General features: G+C 45.8%; 1 protein-coding gene across 1 annotated transcript in view; it reads left to right on the top strand.

The window, feature by feature from the left end:
- L3mbtl4 (L3MBTL histone methyl-lysine binding protein 4) overlaps positions 1-16,770 on the top strand; it is a 424,085-nt gene that overhangs the window by 402,234 nt on the left and 5,081 nt on the right. Inside the window, exon 18 of the mRNA XM_021218018.2 lies at positions 8,836-9,005. Within this exon, the coding sequence (XP_021073677.1) occupies positions 8,836-9,005 (170 nt within the window). The remainder of the gene's footprint in view (positions 1-8,835; positions 9,006-16,770) is intronic.

Genomic DNA, 16,770 nt, shown 5'->3' on the forward strand with positions numbered 1-16,770 from the left:
TTTGGCCCAGGCAAGGTGGGACACACCTTTAATCCCAAGGCAAGCAGATCTCTGAGTTCAAGGCCAGCCTGGGACAGAGCAAGTTTCCCAATTCAGGCATGGTGGTACACACCTTTAACCTGGGCCATACCTTTTCCTAGAAGGACATTGGAAAAAGGGAGAGTGACTCTCCTTCCCCCGTTTGCTCTTACTTGCCAGCACATCTGTTGGAACCTACTTCTTCGGGATTTCAGCTTATAGAGAAGAGCAGCTGAAACACCTACTCTCGTGGGACTGAGCAACTACTCGATTCTTGGACTTCCCTTTTACAGCGGCCCATTGTTGGGTTAGTTGGACTACAGACTATATAGTTCATTACAATAAATTCCCTTCATATGTAGAGACATTCCATAAGTTCTGTAACTCTAGAGAACCCTGAGTAATACAGTTAGTAGGAAAAAAAAATGCTACTTTCTTAAACTATGCAATCGACATTTCATTAACCTAAAGTCATTATCCGCTGTGTGCCAGAGAAATGCTTCGCTCAGCCTTGCAGCCAAGACAAGAACTCTGGCAATCTGTCTCCAGCACTTTCCCCCTCTGGGATGTCGATAGCCTTAGGTTTCCCTCTCTTCCACTATTTTTTCAGCTGGGGCTGGGGAGGAAGACAGGCCACCTCAAAGGACAGTCATCAGTACAACAAGAAGAACATCATTCTCTTTCTCTCCCTGGTCAAACCAGGTCTCAACAGAAGCCACGTCTCATCAATCGTCACACTTGAACCGCCCCATAAAAAGAGAGCAGTAGTTGATCACGTTTAAAGAAATAAGTCAAATTTATTTTAGCAGAGTATTACATTTAAATCAACGTTGCCAAATTACCATTACAGTATCTAAACAAAGATATTTTAAAAGAATACATGTTTACTCACTTTGTATCCTAAGATCTGCCCCCTCCTACCAGTCCCTCCTCACACAGATCCTCCCATTCTCCCCTCCCCTTCTCTTTGGAGAAGGGGGAACCCCCTGGGTGTCACACACCCTCTGCCATGCACATCAAATCACTTCAGGACTAGGTGCATCTTCTCTCACTGAAGCCAGACAAGGCTCCCCAGTTAGGGGAGTGGGATGCATAGGCAAGCAACAGATTAACGGTCAGCTTCTGTGATGGTTTGAATATGCTTGGCCCAGAGGATTGCACTATTAGGAGGTGTGACCTTGTTAGAGAAAGTATGACCTTGTGGGCTGGACTTTAGAGACTCTACTCCTAGCCACATAGGAGCCAGTCTGCTCCTGGCCTCCTTCAGCATGCCTGCCTGGAGGCTGCCATGTTCCCTCCTTGATGATCATGGACTGAACCTCTGAACCTGCAAGCCAGCTCCAATTAAATGAAGTCCTTATAAGAGTTGCCTTAGTCATGGAGTCTCTTCACAGCAATGGAAACCCTAACCAAGACAGTCCCCACTCCAGTTGTTTGGGGGACCTGCATGAAGAGCAAGTTATCTATCTGCTATATATGTATGTGGGAAGGTGGGTAGGTCCACTCCATGCTTGATCTTTTGTTGGTGGTTCAGTCTCTGGGAGCCCCAGAAGGTCCAAGTTAATTGACTAGAATCCCTGTCTTCTTCTGGTCCCTCAGTCTTTCCTCCAGCTCCTCCACAAGACTCCCCAAGCTCCCTCTAATGTTTGGCTGTGGGTCTCTGCATCTGTTTCCATTAGTTGGTGGGTGGAGCCTCTCAGATTACAGTTATGCTAGACTCCTATCTGCAAGCCTAACAGAATATCATTAATAGTGTTAGGGATTGGTTCTCACCCATAGGACAGGTCTCAATTTGGGCCAGTGACTGGTTAAGCATTCCCTCAGTCTCTGCTCTATCTTTGTACTGGCACATCTAGTAGGTAGGACACATTACATTTTGAGTGGGTTGCTGTTCTTATCCCTCCACTGGGAGTCCTGCCTGGCTATAGAAAGTGGTCACTTTAGCATCCATGTCCCCTACTACTAGGAGTCTCAGATAGCGTTGACGCCATAGACACTGTGGGGTGCTCCCCAACCCCAGGTCTCTGGCAAATCTTAGAGATGCCTCCCCCATGTACAACTTCTCTTCTCTCTCCTCTGCGTTCCCTACACCTGATCCCCCTCTCCCACTCCCCTCCCTCTTGTCTCTCCCTCCCAGATCCCTCCCTCCGTTTACTTCCAATATCTATTTTATTCCCCCTTCTGAGTGAGATTCAAGCACCCCTTGGGCCCTCCTTGTTATTTGGCTTCTTTGGGTCTGTGGATTATAGCATGGTTATCCTGTACTTTATGGCTAATATCCACTCAGAAGTGTGTACATACCACACATATCCTTTCGAATCTGGGTTACCTCACTCAGGATGACAATTTCTAGTTCCATCCCTTTGTCTGCCAAATTCATGCTGTCTTTGTCTTTCATAACCAAGTAATACTCCACTGTGTAATATTCATGTTCTTTTTATACCACGTCATCAAAATCCGGGACACGCTATAGCACAGCTCATTGTACTCCACATTGTAAATGTTCTAAAGCCACATGACTACTGTGTCAGGCAGGACCCAGCTTCTGGTTCTCTTGGTAGCCCTGTGGAAAAACCTATAAAACCCCATGGACTTTCTGTCCTTCACCAGTCACATTGATATGAAACCAACTACAATGAAGTAACCTGTGGTGAGGGGGAGATTGACAGCTACAACTTCAAGGCACCGCCTAGCCTAGGTGGACACAGCATCATTTGCATTCTACACAGGAACAGCCTGAGGAATGTCTGAGTCACTTCAATGGGCACGCAGGAAACAACCTGTGCTGAGTACCCACCCCACTAAGGACCATGCTTGCCAAGCGCCCTCTCCCACACAGTCCATTGTCTTGAGGATCATGTTTGTGTCTCTCTTGCTCTCTTTTCCCCTTTTGTGCTGAACAACAAAGCAAGCGAAGAAATGGAAGAGAAGATGGACTAGCAAATATGAACCACGGGCCATCTTCAGAGAGAGAAGCCAGCCCAGCATGTCACCTCTCTCCCTGCCAGCAGCAGTTCCCAAGGGAGCACAGTGCCATAAACAGCAACTCCCAGTCAGTGTCACAGAGATGGGGGTGGGGGTGGGGGGGCAGGGACTCTCTCAGATTATATGCTGGATGGGAAATGCATGTAATTGTATTGTAGGGCCAATTGCAACTTTAGGGTTTTTTTTTTTTTTATTTCCTCTTTGTGGAGCACAGAACATGCTAGGATTGGTCCCTCTCTTGCTGACGAAATGGTTACTTGTGAAGTGGGTCTCTGTTTCGGGGAATTAAAAATAGCCCGAGACCCAGCCATGCCTTTACCACTTATGACTCACTTGCTTCAGATTTGTTGTGTGAAGCTTTTGTGAAGAAACAGCCATATTTTTAAATGAACATTTCCATAAAGGACTTCTCTTCCTCCTGTGGGAGTACAGCAGAAGTGGGAAGGGTAATCGAGAGGGGCTGAGGAGAAAGTGGGGACCTACTTTCAAGCTATTTTCAAATGAATTAAAATCCTTGGACTCTGGATTTTTTTTTTTTTTAAGATAAGCAAGTCTTCAAAGTTGGGACTAAAACATACTATGTTCTGTGTCATGAGCCTGTGGAGCCTCCCACAAGAGGGTCCCCACATCACATGCCACCCACAACTGGCCAGTATAGGCATCCCTTGGATTCTTGGGGAATAAAAGCCCCCCTGGATTACAGTTTTCTGAGACTCGGTCTCTCCCAGGGCAATAGTTGCTATCTCTGTAGGATAGCTAATGTCTCCGCATCCTTCAGTAGAAAGCTCCTCTCTTCATGGTTCTGTAGAGCCGAGAATACAGCCAGGTCTTTGGCTCTCTGGGCCAGAGCCCATTTGGATCCTGAGGTGAGATAGGGAGCTGAATGGATTCGTCTGGGAAACCTGAGAGTGTTCCAAATCTTTGAGTGACTTTACAAAATCATCAAACACATCATTATAGATATTTCTAAAACTGAATACCAACTTGAAAAAGAAAGGGGAGATGCAAAGAGTTTTTCCAAAGTTTTCCAGAAACAGCCACGACAGGGACGACAATGAGGATTAGGCTCGCTGTTTCCTTAAGGTGAAGGCTTCATGAAACCAGAGATAGGTTTGATCGTTGTCTCTTACCTGCTGGCGTTCGAGGCTAAGCCAGTATCACACATGCATTTCAGTTTCTGGGACAGAGGACATTCTGATTAATTGGAATGCTGAGACCTCTTACAGGAGGCTGCTTTCGCAGGCTGAAATTTCCTGGTTTCCTGGGGAGCTGGTAGGAGCAGCTACTGTATGAGACTGTGCCACTGGCATGCAGCCCAGGTCTCAGCCATGATTGCTGGGAACATCCAGGATGCCCTATCCCTTGGATGAAGCAGGCAAATGAGCCTTTCAGCTGTCTTCATGGTAATGCCCAAAATGACTCTAGATAGAACGGTTGGCTGCTTTTTGCATTGAGGAGGACAGGGCCTTACATGTGCTGATTAATGACAGATCAATTCTGGACATTGCATGGGTTAGTAATCTCATCATTGGGCACCCATCCCAGAGTGTACTTGACCTCTTCCAGCTGAGCTAGCCTCACTATATATCTAAGCTGTGTTGTAGAACCTGATAGACTCCAAGCTATACATGTAAACTCTTTAGATTATCATAGGCACATGGAAACTCAGGAGTATTTACTAATGGATCAGACAATAGACACAATAAAAATAACAATAGACACAATAATCAGAACTTTTTAGCTCCATGAGATTCTTGTGTGGTCGTGGTGGATGAACTATCTGGCTCATTGGCATCAGAAGTGCAGCTATAAGCAACCTGACTGTTCGTATTCCCAACAGTGCCTTATGATCTCTCAAGTCCTAAGAGACGGCTATGGAGTCCCTGTCGTGAGGCAAGCACCCTTGGCTCAGGAAAAGTAAAAATCAGTATGTTCACATCTTGAAAACAAGTTTTAAGTGGACTCCCCTCCCCCCCCCCCAAAAAAAACCCTTTAACTTTAGGCACAGAATTTAAGATAATGCACATCACCCTGGCTTTAAGAGTCTGTCAAGGGTCACATGATCCCCCAAACCGTAAGCCAAGTGCGTTATTAGTAAAGTCAGGATGGTTGCCATCCATCCGTTCCAGTCTGCCTGGGGGAACAAATGTCCCATTCTACCTTGATGGCAGCTACTACCATGTTTCCCTCCATGTCGAGGATGACCACACTGTTGTTCCCAAGTTCAAATAGGTGTGAACAACTCAACACAGCTTTCACAGTTCTGAATGTGAAAGGGTTTTTGCCTTCGGGGGGGGGGGTTCAAAGCAAATTGGCTTTGGGACATTATGTGTCTCCGTATTTACTATTACAACCACATCATGCCTTATTACAATAACGTGAATCCTGACATGGGCCGAGTATTCATTGTACACCGACATCTGTTCTAATCACAGTAGCTCGAAGGGGCAATAATTCTATTATCACCCCATTTAGGTATTATAAAAACCCTGGATACATAGGAATTAGTAAAAAGATAAAATATAAAAAAGTTCTTTGCTTATGATGCAAACTTGATAGTAGGAAGGGAAAATGATATTGTTTGGCATGTAACAGATCCAGCAAACATCCTTCAGAGCTGAGGTTGTACCTCAACAAGCACAGCTCTACCCCAGTAGAAATGCTGGACTCTGGATTAAAAACTGCCCACCCCACAGGTTGTAGGCATTTCCCCACTGTTCATGATAGGGCCTCCTGTTATAATAATAATCTCACATATTAAATAACTCACATAATAATAATAACCTCACATTATTCCCAGTTTTCATGAGCATTTAAACTAAATATGTAGCGCAAATACCACTGATCTTCAGATGAGTCGTGTCTGGGTTTGATAAAGGCATACTGTCTTATTCTCAATTAACAGACAACACCAAGGGTATCACGAAGAGCTGGCACACTCCACCTTCTTAAGTCAGGGCCATCTTTTCTCCTAATTAAAGTGACTCTCCTTCACTTTCCAAAGACCAGAACCAACCTGACAGTGGCCATCAGTGGGCTAAGAAACCCTAGTACTGTGCGGGTACCATCAGCCACACCTTAGGTGTGCTTCCAAGACTAAGCCTCCTACTCCCGACGCACAGCTACTTCCAAAGCTGAAGTGTTCAAAAATACCCTTCCTTGGAAACACACAGATTCTTTTCCATTTTAAATGCCTCCTGCGTTTATTTGTGAAACACACACACAAAAAAAAAAATCTAATCACGAAAATTTTGTTTCTTTGTACCTTCCAAATATAAGAATCGCTGTGTCATTTCAGAGTCTTCTGTGTATTAGAAATGGTTCCTGGTCAATCTACTCAGTTGATGAATAATGAGATTCACATTCGTTTGAGATACATATTTGTTTAAGTCCATTCTATTTGGCAAAACAACCCAATTCTAATCTCCTGGCTGGGGGAGGGAGAAGCCAGGGTTTGGTCTTTGGCTGTAGTCTGAATCCCAAAGAAGGAGTTTTAGCTCTTGGTTTCCCAGGCAGATCTGTGTCAGCTACATTACTACAACTCCACATTGACCCTTAATGCCAATGGCTTCAAGGCCTTCCTTTTTTACATGGTCTTATGCCACCAGACAACTCCATTAAAGAACATTCACATTTGTCAACATACTGGCCTTTTCCAAGGAGGTGTGAAGTGTCCCATCAGAACCTGCAGCTGAACATACTGTTCGGCTGAACTACATGAAGAGAGATAACCTATTTACATACTAAAAAGGTCAGCTTGGACAATCAGCAGTTAGAGATGAATTTGCCTCTGGCTGCAACTGGAGCATAAGAATCAGGAAGAAGCCTGCAATTTTGCTGTCTTTTTATCTGGGCAGACAGCAAGCATTAGTAAATATGAGGATGTCTGTTCTAGTCCATAAGAGCTGCACTATACACAAGAGCCCAGTGATGGACAGCTCACTCACCATTTAGAGCCTTCCTGAGTACGAACAGGTACGTGAGTGGCCACGTGAAGTCCAGGTCAGCTTCCTATACTAAAAACTGTAATTATGAGGTGGAAATATTTGCATAATGATTTTCAAGAATCTTAACGGAATGTAAGACATGAAACCACAATAATGAGCTTTCAGGTATGTAGCTCCTTCTGCTTAACCTGCCACTCGCATTAGGAACGAAGGCTTTCAGATGGAGTGTAACATATCTATTGTGATCTGTCTTTTAATGTGTGAGTCTCAGTAGATTTTTAGTTAGCTAATGCATACTAAAAGCATCTTCAAGGGTGTCATTATAGGGGCAGAGGTTTGTGCTTACATTTTTTTATGTTTTTGCTCTTTTGTCCATTTGGAGATACAAGACCATTTCATCAGACATCTGTCTCTAATATACATGTATGTATTCGTGTATATGCAGGTTCACATGTGTATATGTATGTGCTAATGTAGTGCACATTGCATGTGTGTATGTGTTCATCTATCTGTAAGTGTCTGTTCATGTGTTGAAGGTTTGTGAGCATGTGCGTATGTTTATGTGTTTGCTGATGTGGTATACTCAGGTGTGTGTGTGTGTGTGTGTGTGTGTGTGTGTGTGTGTACATGGAGATAAGACAACAACCTGAAACATCATCTTCAAACACTGCCCACCTCCTTTGAGATGGAGTTCACACCAACTGTGCTGGGTAGGCCGAGCAGTGAAGCACAGTGATCTCCTATCCCCATGTCCCCAGCACAGTGACTACAAGCACGTGCTACCGGGGCAAGCTCATTTATGTGAGTTCTGGAAATCAAGCTCTCCTGTTTGAAAGGCATTTGCTTGACTGACTGAACACCTGAGCAGTAGCTGTATCTCCTCAGCACCCTAAGGACCGCTCCTGCCCTAACCTATCCCAAGTCCCACCTTAACTGTTTGGGTAGAGCATAAAAGTAAAGACACTTTGTTTTGTTGTCTGAGATAGATTCTTCTTATGTAGTCCAAGGCTGGCCAAGAACTCCCTATGTAGCCAATATCAGTCACACATAATATACTTCTGCTCCCATTCGTGTCCTGATGTTAAGATTGCATGCCTGATCTACAAGGCCTGACTAAAGTTCTAAAAGGAGAAACCCACTAGTGTGACAGTGTTGAAGAATATGAGGCTAAAGAGCCTCCAGATTTGATGGGTCCCAGCCAGTCTTGGACAAGCTGCAGCCATTGTCCCTTGTCCCTTAGAATGGGGGCCCATCAGAGTTTCTACTTATAGAGAAGGTGCCACTGATGGATGTCTGAGCTGAGACATTGCATCTTAACTGATGCTTGTCTCCCTGGATGCCTGGCCCTTGTGTTGCTCCATCTGAGGTCACTCCACACTGCTAGAACTCTACCAGCATCAGCTGACGTCACACATATTCTCATGGGATCACTTGAACACTATATTCGGTATCACAAGGGCATTTAGGGAGTTGGACATGAACCTGGACTCATTCTGTCTTTATTGATGTCGGAAGTGGCTTCTAGAAGAAAATTGCTCTTTGTGTACATATCTATCCCTGGTGGTTCAGTACACCTGTCTGCGTCATGTTCACATTCTGCATGGCTCTGTGGTTCATCTGACTCTTGGTGTAAGGAGGGGAAAGCTAGGGACAGCCTGGCACTTCACTTGCAGCCAAGCAGAACCCTGTAGAGATATTTGAATGTGGATAACAGTCAGATACATATAGGTTTTACATTCTGACTTTTACACACCTCCTGGTCTGTCACTTTAGTGGTACAGGCTATGCCTGGGGACTCTCCTAACAGCAATGGCTGGGCGTGCACCTCACACACTGGCCTCTAGTGTCCGTGCCCTGCTCACCCCCGTGTTACTCTCTCTTGCAGAGTTCTCCGCTGCGCAGGTGCAGCAGATGCTTCACCAGTCGCTCTCCATGACATCCACGTCTGCCCACCCTTTCCGAGACATCCCCCTCAGCAGGGAGCAGCACTGCAAGCTGCTTCCGGGTGTGGCTGACATCCAAGCCAGTCGAGTGGCCAGATGGACAGTGGATGAGGTGAGAGGAGCCAGAGGTAGGGTGGGGGTGGGGGGGAATGCTGGAGTGAAACAAGCTGAATGCTGGCGTCTTCTAATGTCCGGGAAAAGGTCCCCATGCACATCTCAGGTTGTGTGTCTTCTGCGCAGAGCTTAAACTTCAAATCTGAGCAGGAAGATAAGCATGCCTTTGAGGAATCTGGGAAATCCCACTGTCTGCCTGCTTGCTGTTTCTCCCTTCACTCTTACCTTAGTGCCCACACCTGTGTCTTGTTATCATCCCCATGCTAAGTAGAGCAGAGCAACTGATCCTTCAGATCCACAGCCCTGCTCTGATTGGAGGAGCCCGGGTATCTAAGCTCCTGTGCTTAGAAACCTCTTCTCTTGGGGTGTACTGCCCCCGACATGCTAGGAATCCTGTGCGCTCTTCTCCAGAGGCAGTGTCTGCCTCAATGCATTCTTCCTCCATGCTACAAGATCACCAGGTAAACCTCTAGTTGATTTTCAGTGGACATGTTACAACAACAGGTAAGGTGTTTTACATTGGGGAAAGCCAGGTTAAGATTTTTTCAATATTGGTTTTTAATATAGCCATGCCTTACCTCTTTGCTTTTTGGTATGGGTCAGTTAAGCATCTCTGCTGACTACTGTATTGAAGTAGTGTCTCCTGTTTTAACATGTTCATTTTAAGGGGGTGTATATTGTTTGACTGACAAAGATATCACTTCACTAGCTAGTCCTAGTTAACAGTCTTTCAATGTAGGAAACCCTGGACACGACTTAAGCTAGATCTGGAGTTAAATTAGCTCCAAACTGTTCGCCAAGAGCCTACACCAGTCATCTTCCCTTGGAATGGGTTAAGTTTTTCGTTCTAAGACCCTTGCACTGAGATGGTGCAGACTCGGAAGCATGAAGCAGACCCTCTGCCAGACCCCACAGAGACCTGTGTTGAGCCTGGAATTCCATTTTACCCAGGTTCCCCCAGTAAGAGGAAAAGGGAGCTGCCACTGTTCCTCAGCATGCTATATCTCCCTACCCACCTCTCATCCATGCTGTGGAGGGTGGGTCCATATTGTCACAGTAGTAGAGTGTCTAGTCAATGGGCTAGAGAATACAGGGGAGAATGAAAGAGCAAGATCCTGTTCCTAAGAGAGGATTTGAGTCTGTTCCTCTTTGGGGAATTGTGCTAGTCTGCAATGTGGGTTCATGACCAAAAAGCCAACTGAATTAAAACCTGTTTATGATGAAATCATACCTGAAAGGGCACTGAAGAAGTGAGGAGCTCTAAGTGACATGTAGCTCCTAATGACTTCTAAGTTAGGCATTCCGTGTTCTCAGCATTGAAAAGGAAGGCTGGAGTTGGCCCCTCCTGTCTCTATGAACTCTTAGCTCACGACCCCTCACATGGCCAATAGTATATATTAGGGTAACAGTGACAAAACACAAAGTCTTATTCTACGCACTTGACAGATGAAGACATTGAGATGCCCTCAGACTAATTGACTTTCTGAGGGCCACATAGTCAGTGACAGGCCCCGAGGCTGACATTTTCCCACTGTGCACACACTGGGTGTAGAGATAGCTAACCCGGGACAGAGAAGGGCAGCTGCATGGAATGGCATGTAGACAGGACGGCCATGGCTCAGTCAGCAGCTGGGGTCTACTTGGTTCTTGAGCAGAAAGTTGCTTTCTGAGCATGGGGTCTCAGAGAGATGGGAATGATTTTCTTCAGAGAAAGAGAGAAAAGCCAACCCATTATGTTACCAGCGGCCCCAAGAAAGGCAGGGGGTCTGGGCTGAGTTGCGTGGTGCAAAAACATCTGACTTTAGTGGTTATTTGAAAGTCAAACTCAGTGCACGGGAAGTAGACGAGACAACAAAAAAAAAAAAAAAAAAAAAAAAAAAAAAAAAAAAAAAAAAAAAAAAAGGAAGAAGAAGAAAGTGAGCCAAATGTGACTCCTTTTATAGTGTCAGACTAAGCAGTTCAGTGATTGATTAGGATGATAGGCTGTGAGATATGCAAGGCCAAGGAGTATCTCTTAAAGAATGGGGAACCATGGTGCCATCAGGAGAAGGACCGGTGTGGCAATAAGGAAACAGTATGGGATCTTCCAAAGGGACATGAAGAATTAGAGGTGAGATTCCATGGCCTGATATAGTAACAGACAGCAAGCCGTGCCCATTAAAAGGCTATAGGAAGAGTGCTTTCCAAAAGCACAATACCCAGAGATGGGCTCTGAGGAACCAGGAACTGAGAATGGGGTCACCTGAGGGTCAAGAAGGCTCCCAGGAAGGTAGACTTACGCAGGGGTCAATAGTCCGTGAGACAAAGGCTCCGAGAGGACGCAAGTCATGGGCCCACACACAACGTTTTCCTTGCTTACTGAGGAACGTCTCAGGCCTTCAGGATCTTCTGAGTTGTTTTCCTATCTAAGAAACAAACTGTACAGTGCTAAGACTGTCAGTCCAGGGACTAGGGAGTCAGATGGCTGATCTGCAAGCCTGCGCACAATGAGTGTTTCTTACAATGGAGGGGGACGTGCTTTTATTTCCTTCTTGGGAAGATGTGTGTAAGAAGACCAGGAGCCCCTGGCCGGACCATGAAGTACTAGGCAAGTGACTGACAGGGCAGGAGATTCTGCTGTGTTCAAGTAAACATTTAATGAGCTTAAAGGTGAGAGGTTGAAGGTGACAGAGGGGAGGGACTGCTCCCTCTCATTAAGACTGAAGGTTTCTCAAAAGAAGATGCAAAAAGACGAATAACCTACTGATTAGGAGGGGATTTTCTGTTCCTGAATTCTCTCTCATAGATCATGTATATTCTCAGCCCTTTACTGCAGGAAGAGACATTGGGGCCTTTAGATTAACAAAAAACCACAGAGAGGCCAAGTGTCTTGTATCAAGTACCCCTGCTCCTGACTCCTCCTGATGCCCTGTAACCACACTTTCCATGTGGGGATGTGTTCCAGGGATGCTCTTCTCATTATTCCCTAAGCCAAGCCTTGTCATCTAATAGGATGCACTTGAGAACAAGAACACCTGAGACTTATTTCTGTGTCCCTCATCACCATGCACATTTCCCCAACACTGAAATATACCCTCAAGGATGATCTTTGAAGGATTTTTTTAAATGTGGGGCTTATGATGTGTTCTGTATCTTTGCGAATAAGGTAGCTGTCTCCCCGAATCTACATGGGGGCCTAGGAGGCATTCGGTGAGTGCCATTATCAGTGGGTACCATTGCCAACAGGGTGTGAGGCTGCTCTGGACACCACCACAAGAATGGTAACTAAGGAGGTATTATTTGAAAGCAGCTCAGATTTGACATGGATTGAGAGAGCTGTTTCTAGGGTTTGTTAGCAGTGGACATGTTAAAGGGAAGCCAAGGGGACTCCCCCGCAGGGGACAAGGTGTGCTGCAATGAGCTCAGGCCTCCAGGATTGAATGTCATTCAGCGAGACCTACCTAGTAAAGGGGTATCTATAGCAGAAGCTGGAGAGAGAAAATATTCTCTTTGTCTCCGTCCTGGCCTGGGAGGCAGACCTCTGCTCCATCTAATGCTACCTGTGAAGAGAAGCCAGCTCAAGCTCTTTGTCACTCTCCACAGAGCTGGGAACTGGCTTTATCTCCTTTTGTCACTGTTGCTGTCTCTCTCACAGGCACTGTTTACAAAGCATGGGGAGGCTGTGAAGTGGGTTTAGTGGCTATGAAATGACAGGCAAGAACACATGGTAATACATTATGTGTCATGAATGCTATTGCTTTGTAACACTGCATGAGAGGTGAGGATGTGAGAACACAGTGAGTTGTCATCGGTAGAAGCATATTTCGTATTTCTTACTCAGTAACAGGCACATAGTCTGTGTAAGAGTACAAGCTTATAAGATCAAGGAGTGAAATATTTTAGGGTATTTTAAATATAGTTTTGTACGTCTTCACGGTAAATCTTCTTATTCAGAATAGGTGTGTGAACAAGGTCTGAGTGAGAATGAGTGAGTGAATAAGTGAATGAATGAGTAGATAAATGAATAAATGAGTGAATGAATGAGTGAATGGATGAATGAATGAATGAATGTATGAGTGAGTGAATGAGTGAGTGAATGAATGAGTGAGTGAGTGAGTGAATGAATGAGTGAGTGAATGAATGAGTGAGTGAGTGAATGAATGAGTGAATGAATGAGTGAGTGAGTGAATGAATGAGTGAGTGAGTGAGTGAGTGAGTGAGTGAATGAATGAGTGAGTGAATGAGTGAGTGAGTGAATGAGTGAGTGAGTGAATGAATGAGTGAATGAATGAGTGAGTAAATGAGTGAGTGAGTGAATGAATGAGTGAGTGAGTGAATGAATGAGTGAGTGAATGAATGAGTGAGTGAATGAATGAGTGAGTGAATGAGTGAGTGAATGAATGAGTGAGTGAATGAGTGAGTGAGTGAGTGAGTGAATGAATGAGTGAACAATTCCTGTCCCCCATGCACAGGCTACAGTCCGCATTTACCATCCTAGGCACAGCTCAGTTTTGCTTGGCTCTATGCAGTCGCTTTTACCTCTTCTATTCTAAAATGTTCCTTAAAGGACAGCATATAAATTGTCCTGCTCTCAACCAAGTGCTCCCTAAATGTTCATTAACTATAAAAGATGGCAGTCACTTTAAAAGCAGGCTTTACACCGGAGGCAGTGTTTTGAAAAATCCAGGATACTGCTGCTGGCTAAGCATGGCAGCCTTCTGCAGTTGGGCCCTTCAAAAGGGAGAAAATAAACTCCACTGTTAAAAAACAAAAAAACAAAAAATTAGAGTCAGAGTGGAAACACGATCCCTGGTGGATTTTCAGGCTGTACAATCCAGCTCACATCTCCAGGCTCAGCAAGAGAGGAACACTGTCATTTGGGAAGATAGAAGAAGCAGCCCACCCCAGAAAGGAGGCATGCTGAGTGCCAGGAAGGAAGCCAGGGAAAGTAGGTCATGGGGGAACGTGAGATGGATAAAGTGGAAGGCCAGTGGGAGAGCCCAGGCTCACTCATCCTTCTTAGTCTCCCATATTGCTGTCTCATGCCTACAATTAACTTGCTCGGAGTCCTTCCAAAATAAAACCTGGGTTTGGGGCACAGAACACTGTGCTCCCAAAGCCATGGGAGACAGACACCTGTCCGTTCCTACATCCAGAGTGATCCCCAGAACCATGACTGACAACAGAACAAGTCCACAGAGCAGCCTTCAAGCCGGGGATGCACCCCCAGTATCAGAACCAAGGGCGCAAGTTCACATAGCATCTTCCTACAGCATGGGTATTCTCCAGGCCCGGCCACAGCCTGGGTCCCCTACAAGGCTCCAACAGGGTATGTGTTGCCTTGAAAAGTAAACCCACTTCGTGGGCATCATTTGAGGAGAGGGTGGGTAGCAAATGACAGCTGTTTCCTCCTTCAGAGAGTGTTCACTCTCTGAGCAGTTCTGCATCTTATCACACGTTAATAGGAGAAAGGATCTTTAAATAGGGGAATGAAAGGAAGGCCCTTCAGTATTATTCTCTGTGTGTAAAAAATCTTAGCAAAATCTCTGGCCAAACAAGCTTTTTGTTCAAATTCAACGTGGAACTTAGTTTTAGGGACAGTAAGTATTCACTAAGGATACTAAGCAAGGCTTTTGGGTATTTTCAAGATCTGGACAGACTTCTTTCATGGTAGAGATCACATCATTGGTCTTTACTATCAAAAGTAATTGGGACCTTTCCAAAAAGCAAAGCATCTGAGGTGGGTGCTGAGGACCCTCTGTCTGCAGAGAGCCAAAGTAAGGCACCCAAGCCCTCATAAAAAGGTACCAGTGGCAGGAAAACAGGTGATGTCACCACTCAGCAACTCAGGCTCTGTAATGTTAATGTGTTAACCTCATGTGTTGTTTATTATGATGGTGAGCTAACTATACAGAAGAAGAAGAAGAAGAAGAAGAAGAAGAAGAAGAAGAAGAAGAAGAAGAAGAAGAAGGAGGAGGAGGAGGAGGAGGAGGAGGAGNAGGAGGAGGAGGAGGAGGAGGAGGAGGAGTCCTTGTGTTGACCACAGAGGGACCCAGTGACATATGCAAATGATCAGATCAACTTGTCACTCTTCTGCAGCGAGCAGAAGCTCTTGGCACGAGGAATAAGAGACTGTGTCTTGGGCAACTACTTCAGTTTGGCATGGGAGGCCACTGCCCATGACTGGCATGCCTTCCACACAATGACCCTGAATGAGTGAAGTAGAGCAAAGCTTAGATCTTGGACCAAGTCCTGGTCAACCTTTTCTATTCTATTTTCTGCCTCTGATATTTAGTGATTCTTCCTACGGCAGCATCCCTCTGGCAGTAGACTCCAGGGGCCTCTGGCAGCCTGTGGACACATCTCTTTGGATGTCACAGGTAGAAGACAAAATTGCTATTCACAGCTAGGGATTAGAGGCCAGGAAGTTGAAGGAGTGCCTCACAATACACAGAAGCACACTCTACAAAAGAAGTGGGCCTGTGCCAAGGACTTAGTAGCCCCAAGGCTGAGAAACCTGTGCTTGACTTGGCTTCCTTTCTCCATTCTCAGCCTGTCTGGTGTGGAGGACCTGACTTCTGTACAAGCCCTCTCCTCCCTCAACAGCTCGCTCTCCCAGCCTTCATGCTTCCCATTAGGCTATAGCTGATCTCCTACCTACTAAAGATGTGCTCAGGAGTCCAGGCAGACAGGCCTTTACAGCTTGCCCTTGTCTTGTGGTCCCAGCCCTTACCACACAGCAGCATCTTGCTGAGCCTTGAAAATAAATGCCCAGCGCTTGGACGCTGTCCAGCTCCATTCATTTGTGATCTCTATGGCCTGAGTCTGTGTTTCAGTCAGGCTGCAAGCTCTGCAGGAGATGGTGATGTGTGGCCAAGCTGAGAACCAGGACTTCAGGCTCCCTGCTGTCTGCTGTCAGAAGCACAAATCCATCCCAGGAGACCACACCAGCTTGCTTCCCTCCCCCCCCCCCATTTGCCTTCTGCTCTGCAGGCTCTTCACTGCTGCTCACACTTGTCCTGTTTCTGAGTTGGCTCCTGGGAATCTACACATCTATCAGGAATTTTAATCCCAAGAAATACTGTGTATATTGTAGGAGTCTCTCCCCCTGATCTTTCCCTGAGCTCCCCTGAGCTACAATCTTTCCACCCAAAAGCCTTTGCATCTCTCCTGAGGAGGGTCACACATGTGACTGTGTATATTATAGAGATGGGCAAGCTGTGCCTTCAGTTAGACTCCACAATAGCTCAGTTCTGTTCGGAGGTCTGTCCATCAAATAGTCACAGTGGATATTATCAGCTAAAAGGGCAGCCTGGGAAGGATTGAGACTCACCAAAGTCCTGGGCTCTCACAGTCCCTGTCAGCCTCCTTCAGAGCTGCTATCACTTGCCCCAGTTCCTCAGGAAAGTGACTTAGCCAGTGGCCTTTCATGGCTTTCATCAGCTCCCTGAAGATACCCAACCTATGTTCCATGCTTTCTATCTATCCATCCATCTATCTATCCATCTAGGAAAAGACAGTCATATTAACTTTGCAAACTGACCAGGCCTCCTCTGCCTGAGCTCTCTGTGAGCACGGAGCTTCCAGTATGAACTCCAGGCTTAGCTTAAGGCCAGTCCATGCACAGCCCTGCTAGACCTGTCAAAGCATTCAGAGTTATCACCATCCACTCACCCAGAGTCCAGATTCAACACCAGTCACTTATCCAGAACCCACACTTGATGGCTATCTGCACTGTAAGTCAGGCCACCAAGCTGTGTGTGTGTGTGTGTGTGTGTGTGTGT

This window comes from Mus pahari, chromosome 18 (assembly GCF_900095145.1).
Source record: "Mus pahari chromosome 18, PAHARI_EIJ_v1.1, whole genome shotgun sequence".
Taxonomy (NCBI): Eukaryota; Metazoa; Chordata; class Mammalia; order Rodentia; family Muridae; genus Mus; species Mus pahari.